The sequence below is a fragment of the Entelurus aequoreus genome, linkage group LG21, assembly GCF_033978785.1.
Source record: "Entelurus aequoreus isolate RoL-2023_Sb linkage group LG21, RoL_Eaeq_v1.1, whole genome shotgun sequence".
Classification (NCBI taxonomy): Eukaryota; Metazoa; Chordata; class Actinopteri; order Syngnathiformes; family Syngnathidae; genus Entelurus; species Entelurus aequoreus.
In genome coordinates this window covers 31,289,782-31,307,997 of record NC_084751.1, presented here as the reverse complement: position 1 = coordinate 31,307,997, position 18,216 = coordinate 31,289,782, and the positions used below count along the sequence as shown (strand labels likewise).

At 39.0% G+C, this 18,216-nt stretch overlaps 1 protein-coding gene across 5 annotated transcripts in view; it reads right to left on the bottom strand.

Moving 5' to 3' along the window:
* Positions 1-8,229: 8,229 nt before the first annotated feature.
* Positions 8,230-18,216, bottom strand: part of pam (peptidylglycine alpha-amidating monooxygenase) — a 110,012-nt gene continuing 100,025 nt past the window's right edge. For all 5 annotated transcript variants that reach the window (XM_062031430.1, XM_062031429.1, XM_062031432.1 and 2 more), the window contains 2 exons: positions 14,672-14,734; positions 8,230-9,933 (listed from right to left, as the gene is read on the bottom strand). In XM_062031430.1, coding sequence (XP_061887414.1) covers positions 9,755-9,933; positions 14,672-14,734 — 242 coding nt within the window. In that variant the 3' untranslated portion in view covers positions 8,230-9,754. The remainder of the gene's footprint in view (positions 9,934-14,671; positions 14,735-18,216) is intronic.

The window sequence follows — 18,216 nt, the reverse complement described above, 5'->3', positions numbered from 1 at the left end:
ACGTTTACTTTCACAGCGTGCTCATTCTTAGCTGCTGGGTGACGATATGCAACACTTTTCGGGGCTACCGCGCATGCTCGTCACTCCCGTTGCATGCTGGGTAGTGTAGTTGTTTATTCCCTAGCTCATAACATCTTTCCCCATATAAGGAAATAATGTTAACTCAAAGTGTATTTCTTTTTTTAGCTTTAACTTTTCATTTTTTTAGCATTGTATCCACATTTGCAAAGAACCTTTCTCTTCATATAATTTTCTTTCAATAAAGAAATAAAGTGCAAAAATGTCAAAGCATCATAACAAACAGTTATGTCAAATAGCAGCAGAATTGCACTTTTTGGAAAGCTGTATTATTTTCAGTTTTGTGCCCAAGGGACTGATTTTATTTAACACTATATTATTATTTATACACCTATAGTGATCACAGAGACAGGTTGTTTTTGTGTTACTGTATATATTTGTTTTTCTGAAAAAATCCCACTTAATATACTTTGGGTAACAACAGTCAATATTTATTTATTTTATTTTTTTAGGGGGGTAACAGTCAATATTTATTTATTTATTAGATTAAATTGTTTTGTTATATAATAAAAGTGAGCTTTTGTTAAACCAAATATTGTGTGTTTTTTTCCATATACAACCACCTATCTGGACTCGATAAGAGAATCAATAAGGAATCGGTTCGATAAGAGGATTCGATAATAGACTCGAACTCGATCATTTCTTATCAAACATCATCCCTACTAGGGGAACGTATTCTAAGTAACAAAGACTACATTTAGAGTTATTTGGACACTAGGGGAATATATTGTAAGTAACAAAGACTTAACCTAAGAGTTATTTGGACACTAGGGGAACATCCATCCATCCATTTTCTACCGCTTATTCCCTTCTGGGTCGCGGGGGGGCGCTGGAGCCTATCTCAGCTACAATCGTATTCTACGTAACAAAGACTACATTTAGAGTTATTTGGACACTAGGGGAACATATTCTAAGTAACAAAGACTAAATTTAGAGTTATTTGGACACTAGGGGAACATATTCTAAGTAACAAAGACTAAATTTAGAGTTATTTGGACACTAGGGGAACATATTCTAAGTAACAAAGACTACATTTAGAGTTATTTGGACACTAGGGAAAACATTTTCTAAGTAACAAAGACTTAATTTAGAGTTATTTGGACACTAGGGAAAACATTTTCTAAGTAACAAAGACTTAATTTAGAGTTATTTGGACACTAGGGGAACATATTCTAAGTAACAAAGACTAAATTTAGAGTCATTTGGACACTAGGGGAACATATTCTAAGTAACAAAGACTACATTTAGAGTTATTTGGACACTAGGGAAAACATTTTCTAAGTAACAAAGACTTAATTTAGAGTTATTTGGACACTAGGGGAACATATTCTAAGTAACAAAGACTACATTTAGAGTCATTTGGACACTAGGGGAACATATTCTAAGTAACAAAGACTTAATTTAGAGTTATTTGGACACTAGGGGAACATATTCTAAGTAACAAATAATTAATTTAGAGTTATTTGGACACTAGGGGAACATATTCTAAGTAACAAAGACTACATTTAGAGTTATTTGGACACTAGGGGAACATATTCCAAGTAACAAAGACTTGATTTAGATGTGGCTCCGAAATGACAACACTGGCACGGCTTCTTAAAGACGGGCTCTTTACTTGGGTTTATGCCATGAAAACTACAGGACAAGACATGAAATACAATGCTTTAGACATAGTTCAGTCACAGGCAAACAAAGTGCTAAACAAAAGAGCTACCTCGTGGCCGCCTGCCACTTCGGAGGTTCTTGGGCAGCAAATATTTCAGTCTTGTGCATACTTGTTCAGCTAGCGAAATGTTCTTGCTGCTGCGGACGGCTCGCTCAAAGTCTTTTGCATGTCTGGGCGAATGCAGGTCTCGCAACCTCTAATACTAAACCAAAACCTCGCGAGAATAGCGGTGTAACAAAAGGAAATAAATTGCCCTTTTATAGTAAACAAAATGTGTCTTATTTACAAAAAATGTAACATGAATTCACAACCATAATAATTTTCAACAAAAAATATTAACCCTTAAAACTAAAATATTAAGTGTAAGTTTCAACGACACTTACATTAGAGTTATTTGGACACTAGGGGAACATATTCTAAGTAACAAAGACTAAATTTAGAGTTATTTGGACACTAGGGGAACATATTCTAAGTAACAAAGACTACATTTAGAGTTATTTGGACACTAGGGGAACATATAAAGTACTATCTATCTATTCTAAGTAACAAAGACTTAATTTAGAGTTATTTGGACACTAGGGGAACATATTCTAAGTAACAAAGACTACATTTAGAGTTATTTGGACACTAGGGGAACATATTCTGAGTAACAAAGACTACATTTAGAGTTATTTGGACACTAGGGGAACATATTCTAAGTAACAAAGACTACATTTAGAGTTATTTGGACACTAGGGGAACATATTCTGAGTAACAAAGACTACATTTAGAGTTATTTGGACACTAGGGGAACATATAAAGTACTATCTATCTATTCTAAGTAAAAAGACTTAATTTAGAGTTATTTGGACACTAGGGGAACATATTCTAAGTAATAAAGACTTAATTTAGAGTTATTTGGACACTAGGGGAACATATAAAGTACTATCTATCTATTCTAAGTAACAAAGACTTAATTTAGAGTTATTTGGACACTAGGGGAACATATTCTAAGTAACAAAGACTTAATTTAGAGTTATTTGGACACTAGGGGAACATATTCTAAGTAACAAAGACTACATTTAGAGTTATTTGGACACTAGGGGAACATATAAAGTACTATCTATCTATTCTAAGTAACAAAGACTTAATTTAGAGTTATTTGGACACTAGGGGAACATATTCTAAGTAATAAAGACTTAATTTAGAGTTATTTGGTTAGGGTTAGGGTCAGGGTTAGTGGGTTAGGGTTATAATAAGGCCATGCTGAATAAGGCATTAATAAGTACTTAATAATGACTAGTTAAGAGCCAATATGTTACTAATTTGCATGTTAATAAGCAACTAATTAATGGTGAATATGTTCCCCATACTAGTGTTACCATGTTTTTTTTTACTGGTGCATAAAATGAACCGTGCATGAACATCACCTTGTTCAAACAACAAAACCAACACAGTGCATAAACTCACAACAAATTACAAACCAGTCTGCTGTTGCCGTATCCGTAATACGCCGATAGGGAGAAGTTTGTATTTACACGATGAGTCGGGTGTGTTTTGACCTCCGCCGAACCCCTGAGGCTGACTCACCGAACCCCTAGGGTTCGATCGAACCCAGGTTAAGAACCACTGGTCTAAGACTTAGACTTAGACAAACTTTATTGATCCACAAGGGAAATTGTTCCATGCAGTAGCTCAGTTACAAAGGATGGAAAGGATAATGCAGGTATAAAGTAGACAAAAAATGTACCAGAGTAGCAATATGAAATATAACATATATGTAATGTTTACATATAGATACAGTATATTATTACATTGTATTATATTTTTATATAATATATACAATAAAGAGGCTTACAGTACAATTCTGGGTAAAGGTAGTTAGACCTCCTTTGATCTTTGGCCTTTTTTTTTATTAGGTCATGCACAATAAACGGTAAAACGGGTTATACTTGTATAGCGCTTTTCTACCTTCAAGGTACTCAAAGCGCTTTCACACTATTTCCACATTCACCCATTCACACACTGATGGTGGGAGCTGCCATGCAAGGCCCTAACCACGAGCCATCAGGAGCAAGGGTGAAGTGTCTTGCTCAAGGACACAACGGACGTGACTCAGATGGCAGAAGCTGGGGATTGAACTAGGAACCCTCAAGTTGCTGGCAAGTCCGCTCTACCAACCGAGCCATGCCGTCCCAATAGCCATCATGTTGGAATCAAAAGCTGTCAAAGAGGAACTGCACTTGTTTATTAAATGTTGTCTATATAATTCACAATCCTTATGTGAGACAAGAACACATGTTTTTCTTTTTTTAAAGCATTCTAACTAGTAAATAAACGCTAGCAAGAGTCAGCTAGCAATGAAGGTAATGAGATCCACTCTATTCCGCCTATAAAGCGTTCATAAAACATCCCAAAACCTACAACGTACATGAAAGTATGTATGTAAAGTTGTAAGAGGCACATTCATAATAACGTGATATTTATGTATTCTGGTCATTTTAACCCTTGTGTGGTGTTCGGGTCTGTGGGACCCGTTTTAATGTTTTATTAAAAGAAAAATGATACAATTAATTATTTTTTCAAACTGAGGTTCATTTTCTGTGAAGAACATATATCAGAATACATATTAAATGACCACACACCATACACCCGCCTTCATGTTTCTATTACATATAAGATGTCCGGGTCCACTGGACTCGGGGCTAATAGAAGTGTGGAAATTAATGTTCTGTGTACCACACACACACACACACACACACACACACACACACACACACACACACACACACACACACACACACACACACACACACACACACACACACACACACACACACACACACGCACACACACACACAAACACACAGAAACACACACACACACACACACAGCAGGCCTAGATAGGAGGAGGACAGAGTGTAGGTACACAGAACATCAGAGGGTCAAATGTGCGAGAAAATGAGAGCAGACAGTGTTGACAAACAATGTTGCAATCTTGTGTGGGAACCGCAGGTGCAGAAACACAAAAGAAGAATCCCTGTGGGATGCAGAAACTGGCAGAGAAATTTTCCGTGCAACGTTCATATTGTTGTTACTATGAGTAACAACAATATGAACATTACACAAAGGTTGAACATAGGACGGAGCATTAGTTTCACAGGCGCATCACAGGGTTCGATATTTTACTTCAACAAAATACAACTATTACCAATAATGGCAGACGAGTCATAAGCCAACAACGACTACTTTGGGACAAATGATGACCCTGAACCTTATATTTTTGAGCCTGAATATTCCGAGGCTTGATACGAGTTTTGTTAAGTGCTAAACATCAAGCAACCCAGGTAATCAAAATGGACTCTTTTTTTGGAGTCAGTGTGTTTAATAGTTGAATAAACGTACTCAGGTAGTGAGTAAACATGGATGACACTGAAGGAAGGCTCTGGTGTAACATTTGGGTGTAATTATCTCATAGATCATCACTTTTTTTCTCCAACCATGGGAACCGAGAAAGTGAGTGTTAAGGACAGTGCTGAGAAAAATAAGCCGATGATATTCATTAAACAAAATAAATAATCACTTTTGTGATCGACTTTGCGAGGCAGTTTAAACTCGGAAGCGACTTTTATACACGGACATATTGAAAATCTACTGGAAGGAGACACTTTAGACATACGGTCTCAAGTACACCAGAGGGACACTTCTCACTGAAGCTACCCTGCACCATGACACAGAAGTCCGGGCACAATGAAGGTGAACTACCAACGTCGCTCCGGAAAAAACTATTCTGCTTCTCAGGGGATTTTATAAAATCCCCTGAGGAGCAGGGAAACCTGCGAAACAGGCTTGTAGGGATGAAATAACCTGTTTTTTTTCCTGACCTAACATATGTATGTATATATGTATTTATGTGTATGAAGTGAAGTGAATTATATTTATATAGTGCTTTTCTCTAGTGACTCGAAGCGCTTTTACATAGTGGAACCCAATATCTAAGTTACATTTAAACCAGTGTGGGTGGCACTAGGAGCAGGTGGGTAAAGTGTCTTGCCCAAGGACACAACGGCAGCGACTAGGATGGCGGAAGCGGGGATCGAACCTGGAACCCTCAAGTTGCTGGCACGGCCACTCTACCAAATATTTATATACATGTATATACATATATATATATATATATATATATATATATATATATATATATATATATATATATATATATATATATATATATATATATATATATATATATATATATATATATATATATATATTTATATATATGTATCATTAGTGTACATGATTGATTCATTGCTGGTAATCCAAACACTTAAGACAATGTCAAGGGGGTTGCAATCAGGCGCCTTATTGTCTGAATTATTAATGATTTCTTTGTATTATTACCGGAAATGTATCAATACGTGAAATGCCTAATGCAGGGTCAGTGTGCAGGCGCTCACAAACAGTAGTGACTTCACTCCTGAGCTGAGACTCGTGGCTTTAGTTCTTTGCTCAGAAGGAACTCGACAATTGAACTCAAAACAAAACGTTATGGACTGCACTGCAGCTGTTTAAAGTATTCCTCTCAAACAGACCTGAGCAAATTAAGGCCTGGGGGCCACTGCGGCCCGTTAAGCTTTTCATTCTGGCCCGCCGGACATTACCAAATAATTTTTTTAGATCTTTAAGATGGAAACTGTAGCTGCCATTATGATGTGCAGTGAAGTTTTTAAATGACCGTAAGTCTTGAACTATACAAAGTATTTCTATGGTTGGAATCTGCACTTTTGCATGATATACTAGTTACTATGGTGATCTAAAACACAGCAGCTCAGACGAGGCACCAAGCAGTGTGGGTGGGGAGCGTTTCCACAGAGTGTTTCCAGAGCAGCCAGCCTGAAATGCGGGTGTCAGGGACAGATGCGGAAGGAGATTTTTACAACAAAGTTCTAAAGCTTAGTGTTGTATCAGATTGTAGGCGGGTTTTTTAGTTTTTTCACATTCATATTTCGCTGTTTGTTGCATTTTTGTTGCGTTTTGCTTGATTGTAAAATATGTCGATGGAGAGGGGGTGTAACGTTCATATGTTGTCAATATTCAGTGTTTTATCGTTCATAGTTAATATTGTAAATCCCACATTCTTTATTTACATGTACATTCTGGGTGTTTCTTTCACTAAAAAAAATTAAATTAATATTCCATTCTGTTTTTTAAGGTGAAAAGTAGGTGACAGTGTCATCACCAGGAAAGATGAGGTCACCTACCTAGGTTCCATTCTAGAGGCTAACCTTTCCTGTGATAAAATGGCAACCAAGGTAATCAAAAAGGTTAACCAACGAACGAGATTTCTCTACAGAATCTCCTCTCTGGTCAACAAAAGCACCTTGAGGATTCTGGCGGGAACTCTCGTTCAACCCTTTTTCGATTACGCATGCACCTCCTGGTACCCTAGCACCTCCAAAACCCTCAAATCTAAACTCCAAACATCTCAGAACAAGCTAGTCAGGTTACTTCTAGACCTCCACCCCAGATCCCACCTCACTCCTACCCACTTCTCTAAAGTGGGCTGGCTCAAGGTGGAGGACAGAGTTAAACAACTTGCACTGAGCCTAGTCTATAAAATCCGCTACACCTCCCTGATACCGAAGTACATGTCAAACTACTTCCTTAACGTAAATGACCGCCATAACCACAACACCAGGGGGTGCTCCACTAACCACGTTAAACCCAGATTCCGAACTAACAAAGGTCTTAACTCATTCTCTTTCTATGCCACATCAATGTGGAATGCGCTCCCAACAGGTATAAAAGAAAGGGCATCTCTATCCTCCTTCAAAACCGCTATAAAAGTTCACCTCCAGGCAGCTACAACCCTAAACTAACACCCTCCCCGGATTGCTAATAATCAAATGTAAACAATCAAATGCAGATTCTTTTTCTTATGCCTTCTGATCTCTCTCTCTCTCTCTCTCTCTCTCTCTATGTCCACTACTTGATGTCCATATCCCCACCCCCCCACCCCACCCCCCCTCCACACTCCTGATTGTAAATAATGTAAATAATTCAATGTGATTATCTTGTGTGATGACTGTATTATGATGATAGTATATATGATAGTATATATCTGTATCATGAATCAATTTAAGTGGACCCCGACTTAAACAAGTTGAAAAACTTATTCGGGTGTTACCATTTAGTGGTCAATTGTACGGAATATGTACTTCACTGTGCAACCTACTAATAAAAGTCTCAATCAATCAATCAATCAATCAGTCATTACGTTTTTAGCATTTAATCAGACATTATTGTGAGGTTTTATATTAGTGTTCTTAAAAATCAGATATACCGGCCCCCAGACACATTTTTTCCCTAAATTTGGCCCGAGTCAAAATAATTCCCCAGGCCTGTTCTAGAAGCTGATTTACCTGCCAGATGAAGAGCAATAATTTGTTAAAAATGATGCCACAACTTGTGTGACAGCCACAAACACCTCCATGACACCAGGATGATTTGCAGACACTTTATTACACAAATAACATCGTTACTAAAATAGTACCTTTGCAGCAAAACCAGTGTTTCACGACAAATATCAGTCCACGCGTTAATGCAACATTTCTATTCCTATGGCATGCTCTTTGTACATTTTTAATTCCCGTGACAAATAAAGCAAATGACACAAATGTTTTTGGTGACAGTCTGAGAAGCATGGATGGAATATGAGACCGGGAAATGAAAAGAGTGAACACTTTGGAAACCACCTTCTTCTTTTCCATGTATATTGAACTTCATACCTGTGCTTTGTCTATTAGTAACTATTTAAACATTCTTAGATTTTTCTGATAGTTTTATTACATTTTCCATTGATTCTTAATGAATTGCACATGGCAAAGGATGTCTCTCAATGTACATATTATTTTGTTGTTATAAAAACAACATATGTATTAATTGTATAATATCCAAGATCAGTTCAGAAATATAGATTTGTCTTTATATATGTCAAACCTAAATGAATACCAAAGCAGTATTGGAGCAGAGGACACATCGTGTTCCTCAATACACTGGCTGAGACTTGGCAGTTCAATTAATTAAATTTAACATTTACATTTCCCTATACCAAAATATGACTTGTATGCAGTTTTCCACTGAGGGTGAAGAAAAAAAATTCAGTAAAGTACAGGCAATATTAGCAGCAATTTTCCCTCAGACTACAATTTTAATGGCAAATGATGAAAAAAGGCAACACAACAAAACAAACAAAAAACTATACAAAGGCACATAATAGCAATTTTAGTGTGAATATGAGTAACATGAGTGAGTGATACTTGGACCAAAGATGAATGCAGAAGCGATACCATAGTGTGTGTAATTTTGCTACATGGAAGAATGCACTTACATTAGGGCTGTTCAAAATATTCATCCATCCTTCACAATATCCCTGAAATTCCGAGTCCAAATCTCAATAAAACACTTTTAACTTAAGTGTAAAATAAAATGTTACTAAACGGTGCAAGAAAATGTCGAGGCAACTAAGCAGAAAAAACAGTTTGATAAAAAAAAAAATTGAGCTGAGAGGCTCCCTAAACGATATCTTGTCCAATTAAGATAAAACTGCTATGGCATAACGACCATAAAACATGTTTGTATAAACAAATTCCATTGCCCATCAAAATTGCCCTTCAAGTGTCAGATAAGAATTTTTACCACCTATGAATCGAGAAATTGAAAATGAAATAAATCGTAAATCAACAAACAAGTTTAAATCGGAATGCGTCCGTAAAAAAATAACGTTAATAATATTTTTTTCAAACATTCATCTTTTTCAACTTGAGAGATCAAGTCATTATAATAAGACCATGGGCAAATGAATCCTCGGTTAAATAAATGGACTTAATAACAGCAAACGCATTTTATGTACAGTAGAGTTGATTCTTAAATATACCAACAATAAGATTGGCAGCTAACACAACAGTAACACAATGAGAAATGACATACACCCTGGCAACGTAAGCAGACAGCTGCTGATTGGCTCCATTAAGAGGATCGAGGCAGCGGTGGCACAGCGGAGTATTCCTCGTTCTCTGACTCGCTGCTCTCCTGCTCGTTCCTGTCCTGGTCACTTTCTTCAGTGCTCAGCTGGTCAAAGCGCTGACGACTGTAACCCTTGTGGGAGGCAAAGAAGTTCCCCAGGTTCAGGCTGCCAACTGCTTTGCCTGAGTGGAGGGGCAAAGAATAATATGTTGACCAAATGTTTAATCCAAATAAATAATATAATAAAGTAGGGCTGGGCGATATGGACGAAAAAGTATATCTCGATACATTTTTTACTTAAACTCGATATTCCATATTTATCTCGATATATTCTCTGGTGAAAGTATACTTATAAAGATTTTCATTTTTGAGCGAGATTCACTGAAATTGCAGTGAATGACAACTGTATTGTAAACAGTCAGTGGCACTTTTATTTAGAGATGTCCGATAATATCGGCAGTTTGATATTATCGGCCGATAAATGCTTTAAAATGTAATATCGGAACTTATCGGTATCGGTTTCAAAAATTAAAATGTATGACTTTTTAAAACGCCGCTGTGTACACGGACGTAGGGAGAAGTACAGAGCGCCAATACATCTTAAAGGCACTGCCTTTGCGTGTCGGCCCAGTCACATAAAATCTACGGCTTTTGCACACACATAAGTGAATGCATCGCATACTTGATCAACAGCCATACAGGTCACACTGAGGGTAGCCGTATGAACAACTTTAACACTGTTACAAATACACGCTACACTGTGAACCCACACCAAACAAGAATGACAAACACATTTCGGGAGAACATCCGCACCGTAACACAACATAAACACAACAGAAAAAATATCCAGAACCCCTTGCAGCACTAACTCTTCCGGGACACTACGATATACACCCCCCGCTGCCCCCTAACCCCCCCCCCCCCTCCACCACCTCAACCCCGCCCACCTCAACCTCCTCATGCTCTCTCAGGGAGAGCATGTCCCAAATTCCAAGCTGCTGTTTTGAGGCATGTTAAAAAAAATAATGCACTTTGTGACTTCAATAATAAATATGGCAGTGCCATGTTGGCATTTTTTTCCATAACTTGAGTTGATTTATTTTGGAAAACCTTGTTACATTGTTTAATGCATCCAGCGGGGCATCACAACAAAATTAGGCATAATAATGTGTTAATTCCACAACTGTATATATTGGTATCGATTGACATCGGAATCGGTAATTAAGAGTTGGACAATATCGGAATATCGGATATCGGCAAAAAACCATTATCGAACATCTCTAGTATTAACAGCACAGAAAATAAACTGTTTAAGTAGCACAGAATTACATAACATAAATAAAATAGAAAAATATTATTTCTACCTTAGATAAATAACATAGCTGTGCAAATAATACAAAATGTATCAAACTCAGATAAAAAATACATTGTGCAGGCAGGCACTTTTTAATTCCCAGTCGACGATGTAATGGACTGTCACACACGTACGGTTCTGGTCTGCTCCAAGTAAGTGACTTGACCTACGAAACCCACTACTACCGACCACGCAGTCTGATAGTTTATATATCAATGATGAAATCTTAAATTGCAACACATGCCAATACGGCCGGGTTAGACCAGTAAAGTGCAATTTTAAATTTCCCGCAAAATATTCTGTTGAAAACGTCTCGGTATGATGACGTTTGCGCGTGACGTCACGGATTGTAGCGGACATATTGGGACACCATTGTGGCCAGCTATTAAGTCGTCTGTTTTCATCGCAAAATTCCACAGTATTCTGGACATCTGTGTTGGTGAATCTTTTGCAATTTGTTTAATGAACAATGGAGACAGCAAAGAAGAAAGCTGTAGGTGGGATCAGTGTATTAGCGGCTGGCTGCAGCAACACAACCAGAATGACTTTGAGTTGGATAGCAGACGCGCTACCGTGAGTACGCAGCTTTGGCTTCCAAACATTTGATCGCTTGCCCGTCCGTGCATGTCGCTATGTGCATGTCACGTACGTAACTTTGGGGAAATATATGTGCTGTATGAACTTTACGGAGGTGAACTGTACTTTGGGCTGTGGGATTGAGTGTGTTGTGCAGGTGTTTGATTTGTATTGGTGGGTTATATGGACGGGAGGGGGGAGGTGTTTGTTATGCGGATTAATTTGTGGCATATTAAATATAAGCCTGGTTGTGTTGTGGCTAATAGAGTATATATATGTCTTGTGTTTATTTACTGTTTTAGTCATTCCCAGCTGAATATCAGGTCCCACCCGCCTCTCACAGCATCTTCCCTATCTGAATCGCTTCCACTGACCCTCTAATCCTTCACTCTCACTTTCCTCATCCACGAATCTTTCATCCTCACTCAAATTAATGGGGTAATCGTCGCTTTCTCGGTCCGAATCGCTCTCGCTGCTGCTGGCCATGATTGTAAACAATGTGCAGATGTGAGGCGCTCCACAACCTGTGACGTCACGCTACTTCCGGTACAGGCGAGGCTTTTTTATCAGCGACCAAAAGTTGCAAACTTTATCGCAGATGTTCTCTACTAAATCCTTTCAGCAAAAATATGGCAATATCGCGAAATGATCAAGTATGACTCATAGAATGGACCTGCTATCCCCGTTTAAATAAGAACATTTCATTTCAGTAGGCCTTTAATTGTGCGGCTATGATCTTCCTCACTTTGGCAGCATTTCTCGTGCGTAATATGCCCGGCTTGGCAACTCGAGAACAGTTTTGATTTGGGATTACATGGTAAACAACTCAAATTAATGTTTTATCCAGATGCATACATTTGTCCAAATGTGGCCAAGTAGACGCATTGTGGGTTTCCTGGACGTCGTCTACATCGCTTAAAGAAAAATCTAAGGAAGAGAATCCCTCTGCCATCTTCCGCTAGTTTTTTTAATATATAAATCGCCCGCTTGAATATTCCCTCTTCTCCTCTACGACTCTCTCGTCGTCATTTGGGATGTCTGTTGTGATTTCCCTTCCTGGTTCCATGACCCGCACTATCTTGCCTCTGTTTGGCCTGTACCTAATGTTTTGCCCTAATCTTAACCAATCGTGACTCATCATAGTAAACAACCAATCATGGATGTTCTTATACGTGCAAGCACGTCTTGGAAGGAGGAAGGGGAGGGGTTTAGTAGCCCATGAGAGGGAGTGAGGAGCGGGGGAGAACAAGGAACACAACAAATAAGCGGCGTTTGGTGATTTTAACGTGAAATAAATTATATCGATATTACGATATTTTCTTAATTCATATCTTGTTTAAAAATATATCGATATATCTTACAAACTCCATATATCGCCCAGCCCTATAATAAAGTACAACACATTTAGCAAAAACATTGAGTAACATCTAGGGGTAATGGTACACTATTATCATGGTTCGGTACGTGCCTCATTATTAATGGTTCGGTTAAACCAGTGGTGTCCAAAGTGTGGCCCGGGGGCCATTTGCGGCCCGCAGCTCAAGTTTTTTTGGCCCGCGGCATATTGTCGAAATAAAATCAGACAAAAAAAGAACAGTCAAAATGTAAGCATAATAATAAGCAAATATGGTAGCTTATTTAACACTAATAATTAATATGAAGCAGACACATTGTTTTGTCTGTAAATTTATGTCTGTTTTAGATTCTTTTTTTTAAATTTTTTTTACAAAATAAAATATTAAAAACGGCCCCCGAATGCTTTGACTCTCCAGTGTGCGGCCCTTTGTGGAAAAAGTTTGGACACCCCTGGGTTAAACCTACTCGGTGGCCTAGTGGTTAGAGTGCCCGCCCTGTGAGTTCAAACCCCGGCCGAGTCATACCAAAGACTATAAAAATGGGACCCATTACCTCCCTGCTTGGCACTCAGCATCAAGGGTTGGAATTGGGGGTTAAATCACCAAAAATGATTCCCGGGCGCAGCCACCACTGCTGCTCACTGCTCCCCTCACCTCCCAGTGGGTGATCAAAGGTGATGGGTCAAATGCAGAGAATAATTTCGCCACACCTCGTGTGTGTGTGACAATCATCGGTACTTTAACTTTTGAAACAAAAACTAATTAAAGGTTTTGTGTAAACAGCTTTAAGGGGAAACTGCACTTTTATTTTACATTTTGTCCAACATTCAAAAGCGGAAAAAGAACGCATGTCTGTCTTTTTCTTCAATGCATTCTAAATAGTGAAAAACTGCTAGCAAGAGGTGGCTACCAAAACAGGTGATAGGGATTGACCTAACCTGTTATAAGCCATCTAAAAAACGTTTTACATAATGTAAGTATATATGGAATGTAGTAACAAGCACATTCCAAGATAACATGTAATGTTTCCATCATTTTGATCATTTTAAGCATTACTGGAACTTCTTTCCTGGTTTGACAGAGCGCGTAGCAACGAATGCTACCTCCGTCAACAAAAACAGCATCGAGAGAGCGTTCTGTGTGAGACTTTGTGAGAGATGACGGTGAAGGCTACTTTGGAACAAATGAGGATCCAGAACCGATTTTTTGTGAAATTTCATGATGTAAAAAAATTATAGATCCGCCTTAGCATTTTGGTAGTTTGTGTGATAGCTTGCTAAAAACTAGCATGCTTACTGTTGGCTTGTTAGCATTTTTGAAATAGAATTGACCTACATTGTACCATCACTATAGAGCCACTTTAGCCTTTTACTTACTTGAAATAGCACATGCCTGCATCGCTCACCTGAATGGCTAAATGGTTGTGTGAGTGTGTTTGATTAAATGTGAACAATTTCATGTGTGGGGAAAAAAAGGAGTGGCATGTTGTCTGGAAATTACGGTAAGCATTTCATACCATGCATATTTTGCAAGTCCAGTTGAACAGTCCAAAATGCTTCACATCCTTATGTAAGGGGTGATGAATTCCCTCAAAAGTCCTAGACAACATAAATAAAATATTTAAAAATACATTACCTCTGATTTTTTCAAAGATCCCTCCAACAGCGCTGGGTTCCATCTTCATGTCCTCATGTCGGTCTGCAAGCGGACAAGAGTCAACATATTTGAGATCAAGAAAAGCCCTCATACAAGATGTTGTATTGTCTTCTAGTGAGGTGTCTCCATGCTCTATATAATATGTATAGGTATTACTAACATACATATACTTACAGTATGTACACTGTATACAAATCTGTCATTTTGTAAATATGTGTGGAATATTGTCATATATTTGCAGTAGTAATTAGAGATGTCCGATAATATCGGACTGCCGATATTATCGGCCAATAAATGCTTTAAAATGTAACATCGGAAAATATCTGTATCTGTTTCAAAAAGTAAAATTAATGACTTTTTAAAACGCAGCTGTACGGAGTGGTACACGGACGTAGGGAGAAGTGCAGAGCAGTTGCGTCTCCCAGTCATACTTGCCAACCCTCCCGATTTTCCTGAGGGAACTCTCCTGAAGGAATCAATAAAGTACTATCTATCTATCTATCTATCTATTTTCCAGGGAGACTCCCGAATTTCAGTGCCCCTCCCGAAAATCTCCCGGGGCAACCATTCTCCCGAATTTCTCCCGATTTCCACCCGGACAACAATATTGGGGGTGTTCCTTAAAGGCACTGCCTTTGCGTGCCGGCCCAATCACATAATATCTACGGCTTTTCACACACACAAGTGAATGCAATGCATACTTGGTCAACAGCCATACAGGTCACACTGAGGATGGCCGTATAAACAACTTTAACACTGTTACAAATATGCGCCACACCGTGAACCCACACCAAACAAGAATGACAAACACATTTCGGGAGAACATCCGCACCGTAACACAACAGAACAAATACCCAGAACCCCTTGCAGCACTAACTCTTCCGGGACTCTACAATATACACCGCCCGCTATCCCCTACCCCCTCAACCCCGCCCACCTCAACCTCCTCATGCTCTCTCAGGGAGAGCATGTCCCAAATTCCAAGCTGCTGTTTTGAGGCATGTTAAAAAAAATAATGCACTTTGTGACTTCAATAATAAATATGGCAGTGCCATGTTGGCATTTTTTTCCATAACTTGAGTTGATGTATTTTGGAAAACCTTGTTACATTGTTTAATGCATCCAGCGGGGCATCACAACAAAATTAGGCATAAAAATGTGTTAATTCCACGACTGTATATATCGGAATCGGTAATGAAGAGTTGGACAATATCGGAATATCGGATATCGTCAAAAAAGCCATTATCGGACATCTCTAGTAGTAATAAATAAATAGTGATGAAATATATTTGCAGTAGTTTGGTAGTTTATTACTTAAAATCAACTAAATAAAACTTTTAATATAATTCAACGTATCTTTGATCAAAAACATCACTGTGTTGTATGATTTTTGTCTATATACTGTAGATTTGTACATTTTGAAAATAAATGTTATTTACAATGGGGGTTAAAGTGCAACTGTATACAGTGGAACCTCGATTTTAACGCCTCTATTTGCGACCTTTTGGGTTTACATCGTGTCAAAAATGCCTCTGTGTGCGAATCATGTCTCGGCGTACAAACGTTTCATTCATTCATTTTGCAGCAGCTTGAGGCCATCGGGGGCTGATATTTTGATGACATCACTTCTTTTACAAAAGGACATAGTCATTTTGAAGAGGGGGGCCCCGACTTCACATCCTGTTTACAGTATATCTTGTACACAAGCGCCGCCATATCAAAGAGTTTCCACAATTGTCGTACCTCAGAGTTGTGTCAGCCTGTCTCAGGGACCACTTTTGCGTGATCAGAAACACTTTAAATGTGTCCAAACTCTCACAGTCTCACTATATAGTTTCGGGTTGCTCGTTCAACCGCTTTGAGCTAGCGTTTGAGCAAGTTTGCCTCCGGCTTTAGGCACCTTCAGTTCGAAGATTTTATCAGCAAAGGAGGCCTTTGTTCCGCAGCAAGTTTGTAAATGTGATGAGACCGTAAAAAGATGCCCGAGTGGACCTTTATTAGAGAGAAGGAGAAGGCACTACCGGGACACAAGCCCATGAATAATCAATACATTCTCACAAGGTAAAATGATCTTCCTTTTTTTGTTTTTAATTGTAGCAACATGGTTGTTAATGTTTTGGAGGGCACCAATGAGACTTTTGTGTGTTGACATTTAAGCTAGCGGTAATGTTGTTAAGGTCAAGCCATTGTTATGATGGTTTGATATACTGTATGTAGTGTATATATACAGTGTACTGTATATATATATATATATATGTGTGTTTTGACCACCTGTCATGACACACATATGAACTTGAAGTGCCATCCCATTCCTAACTCATAGGGTTCAATATGATGTCGGTCCACCTTTTGCAGCTATTACAGCGTCAACTCTTCTGGGAAGGCTGTCCACAAGGTTGCGGAGTGTGTTTATAGGAATTTTCCACCATTCGTCCAAAAGCGCATTGGTGAGGTCACACACTGATGTTGGTCGAGAAGGCCCGGCTCTCAGTCTCCGTTCTAATTCATCCCAAAGGTGTTCTATCGGGTTCATGTCAGGACTCTGTGCAGGCCAGTCATGTTCATCCACACCAGACTCTGTCATCCGTGTCTTTATGGACCTTGCTTTGTGCACTGGTGCACAGTCATGTTGGAAGACGCTGGAAATCACTGAGCTCCTGAGAGTGGCCCATTCTTTTACAAATGTTTGTGGAAACAGTCTCCATGCCTAAGTGCTTGATTTTATACACCTGATTCTGATCATTTGGATGGGTGGCCAAATACTTTTGGCAATATATTGTGTATATATATATATATATATATATATATATATATATATATATATATATATACATATATATATATATATATATATATATATATATATATATATATATATATATATATATATATATATATATATGCTGCATCCCTGCGCTTCAGCCACAGCCAGTGACTGCTCCGTTCTGCTGCGGTGGAAAGTTCTTTAATAGCCTTGCGTTGGGCCTGTCCTCTGATTCCTACTTCTTTAAGGAGCCTTGTGGTGGAACTGGCTACAAAGCCTCTACAGCCCACCTCCACTGGCCACACCTTCACGTTCCAGCCCCGTGCCTCTGCTTCAGCTGCCAAGTTGGTATATCGCAGCCTCTTCCGTTCGAATGCTTCATCGATGGCGTCCTCCCACGGGACCGTTAACTCAACGGTGAAGACACAGTGGCAGGACAAGGACCAGAGGACCAGGTCTGGGCGCAGGCTGGTTGCTGCAATTTCGGGTGGGAAGATAAGCCTCTGGCTGAGGTCTACCCGCATTTCCCAATCTCGGGCTGCGTTCAGTGGGCCCAAGTCTGGAGGGGATGGCTTGGTCCGCCGTTTCTCTCCTTCCCGGATGAAAGTTGTTTTGCGTGGGAAGGTTGCCTGAGCATTTAGAGGCATGGCATTGGTGACCACTCTCTTGTTCTCAAGTTCGGCAGCCAAGCACTTCAGTACCTGGTTGTGGCGCCAGGTGTATCTCCCTTGAGTCAGACTGGTCTTGCAACCTACTAAGA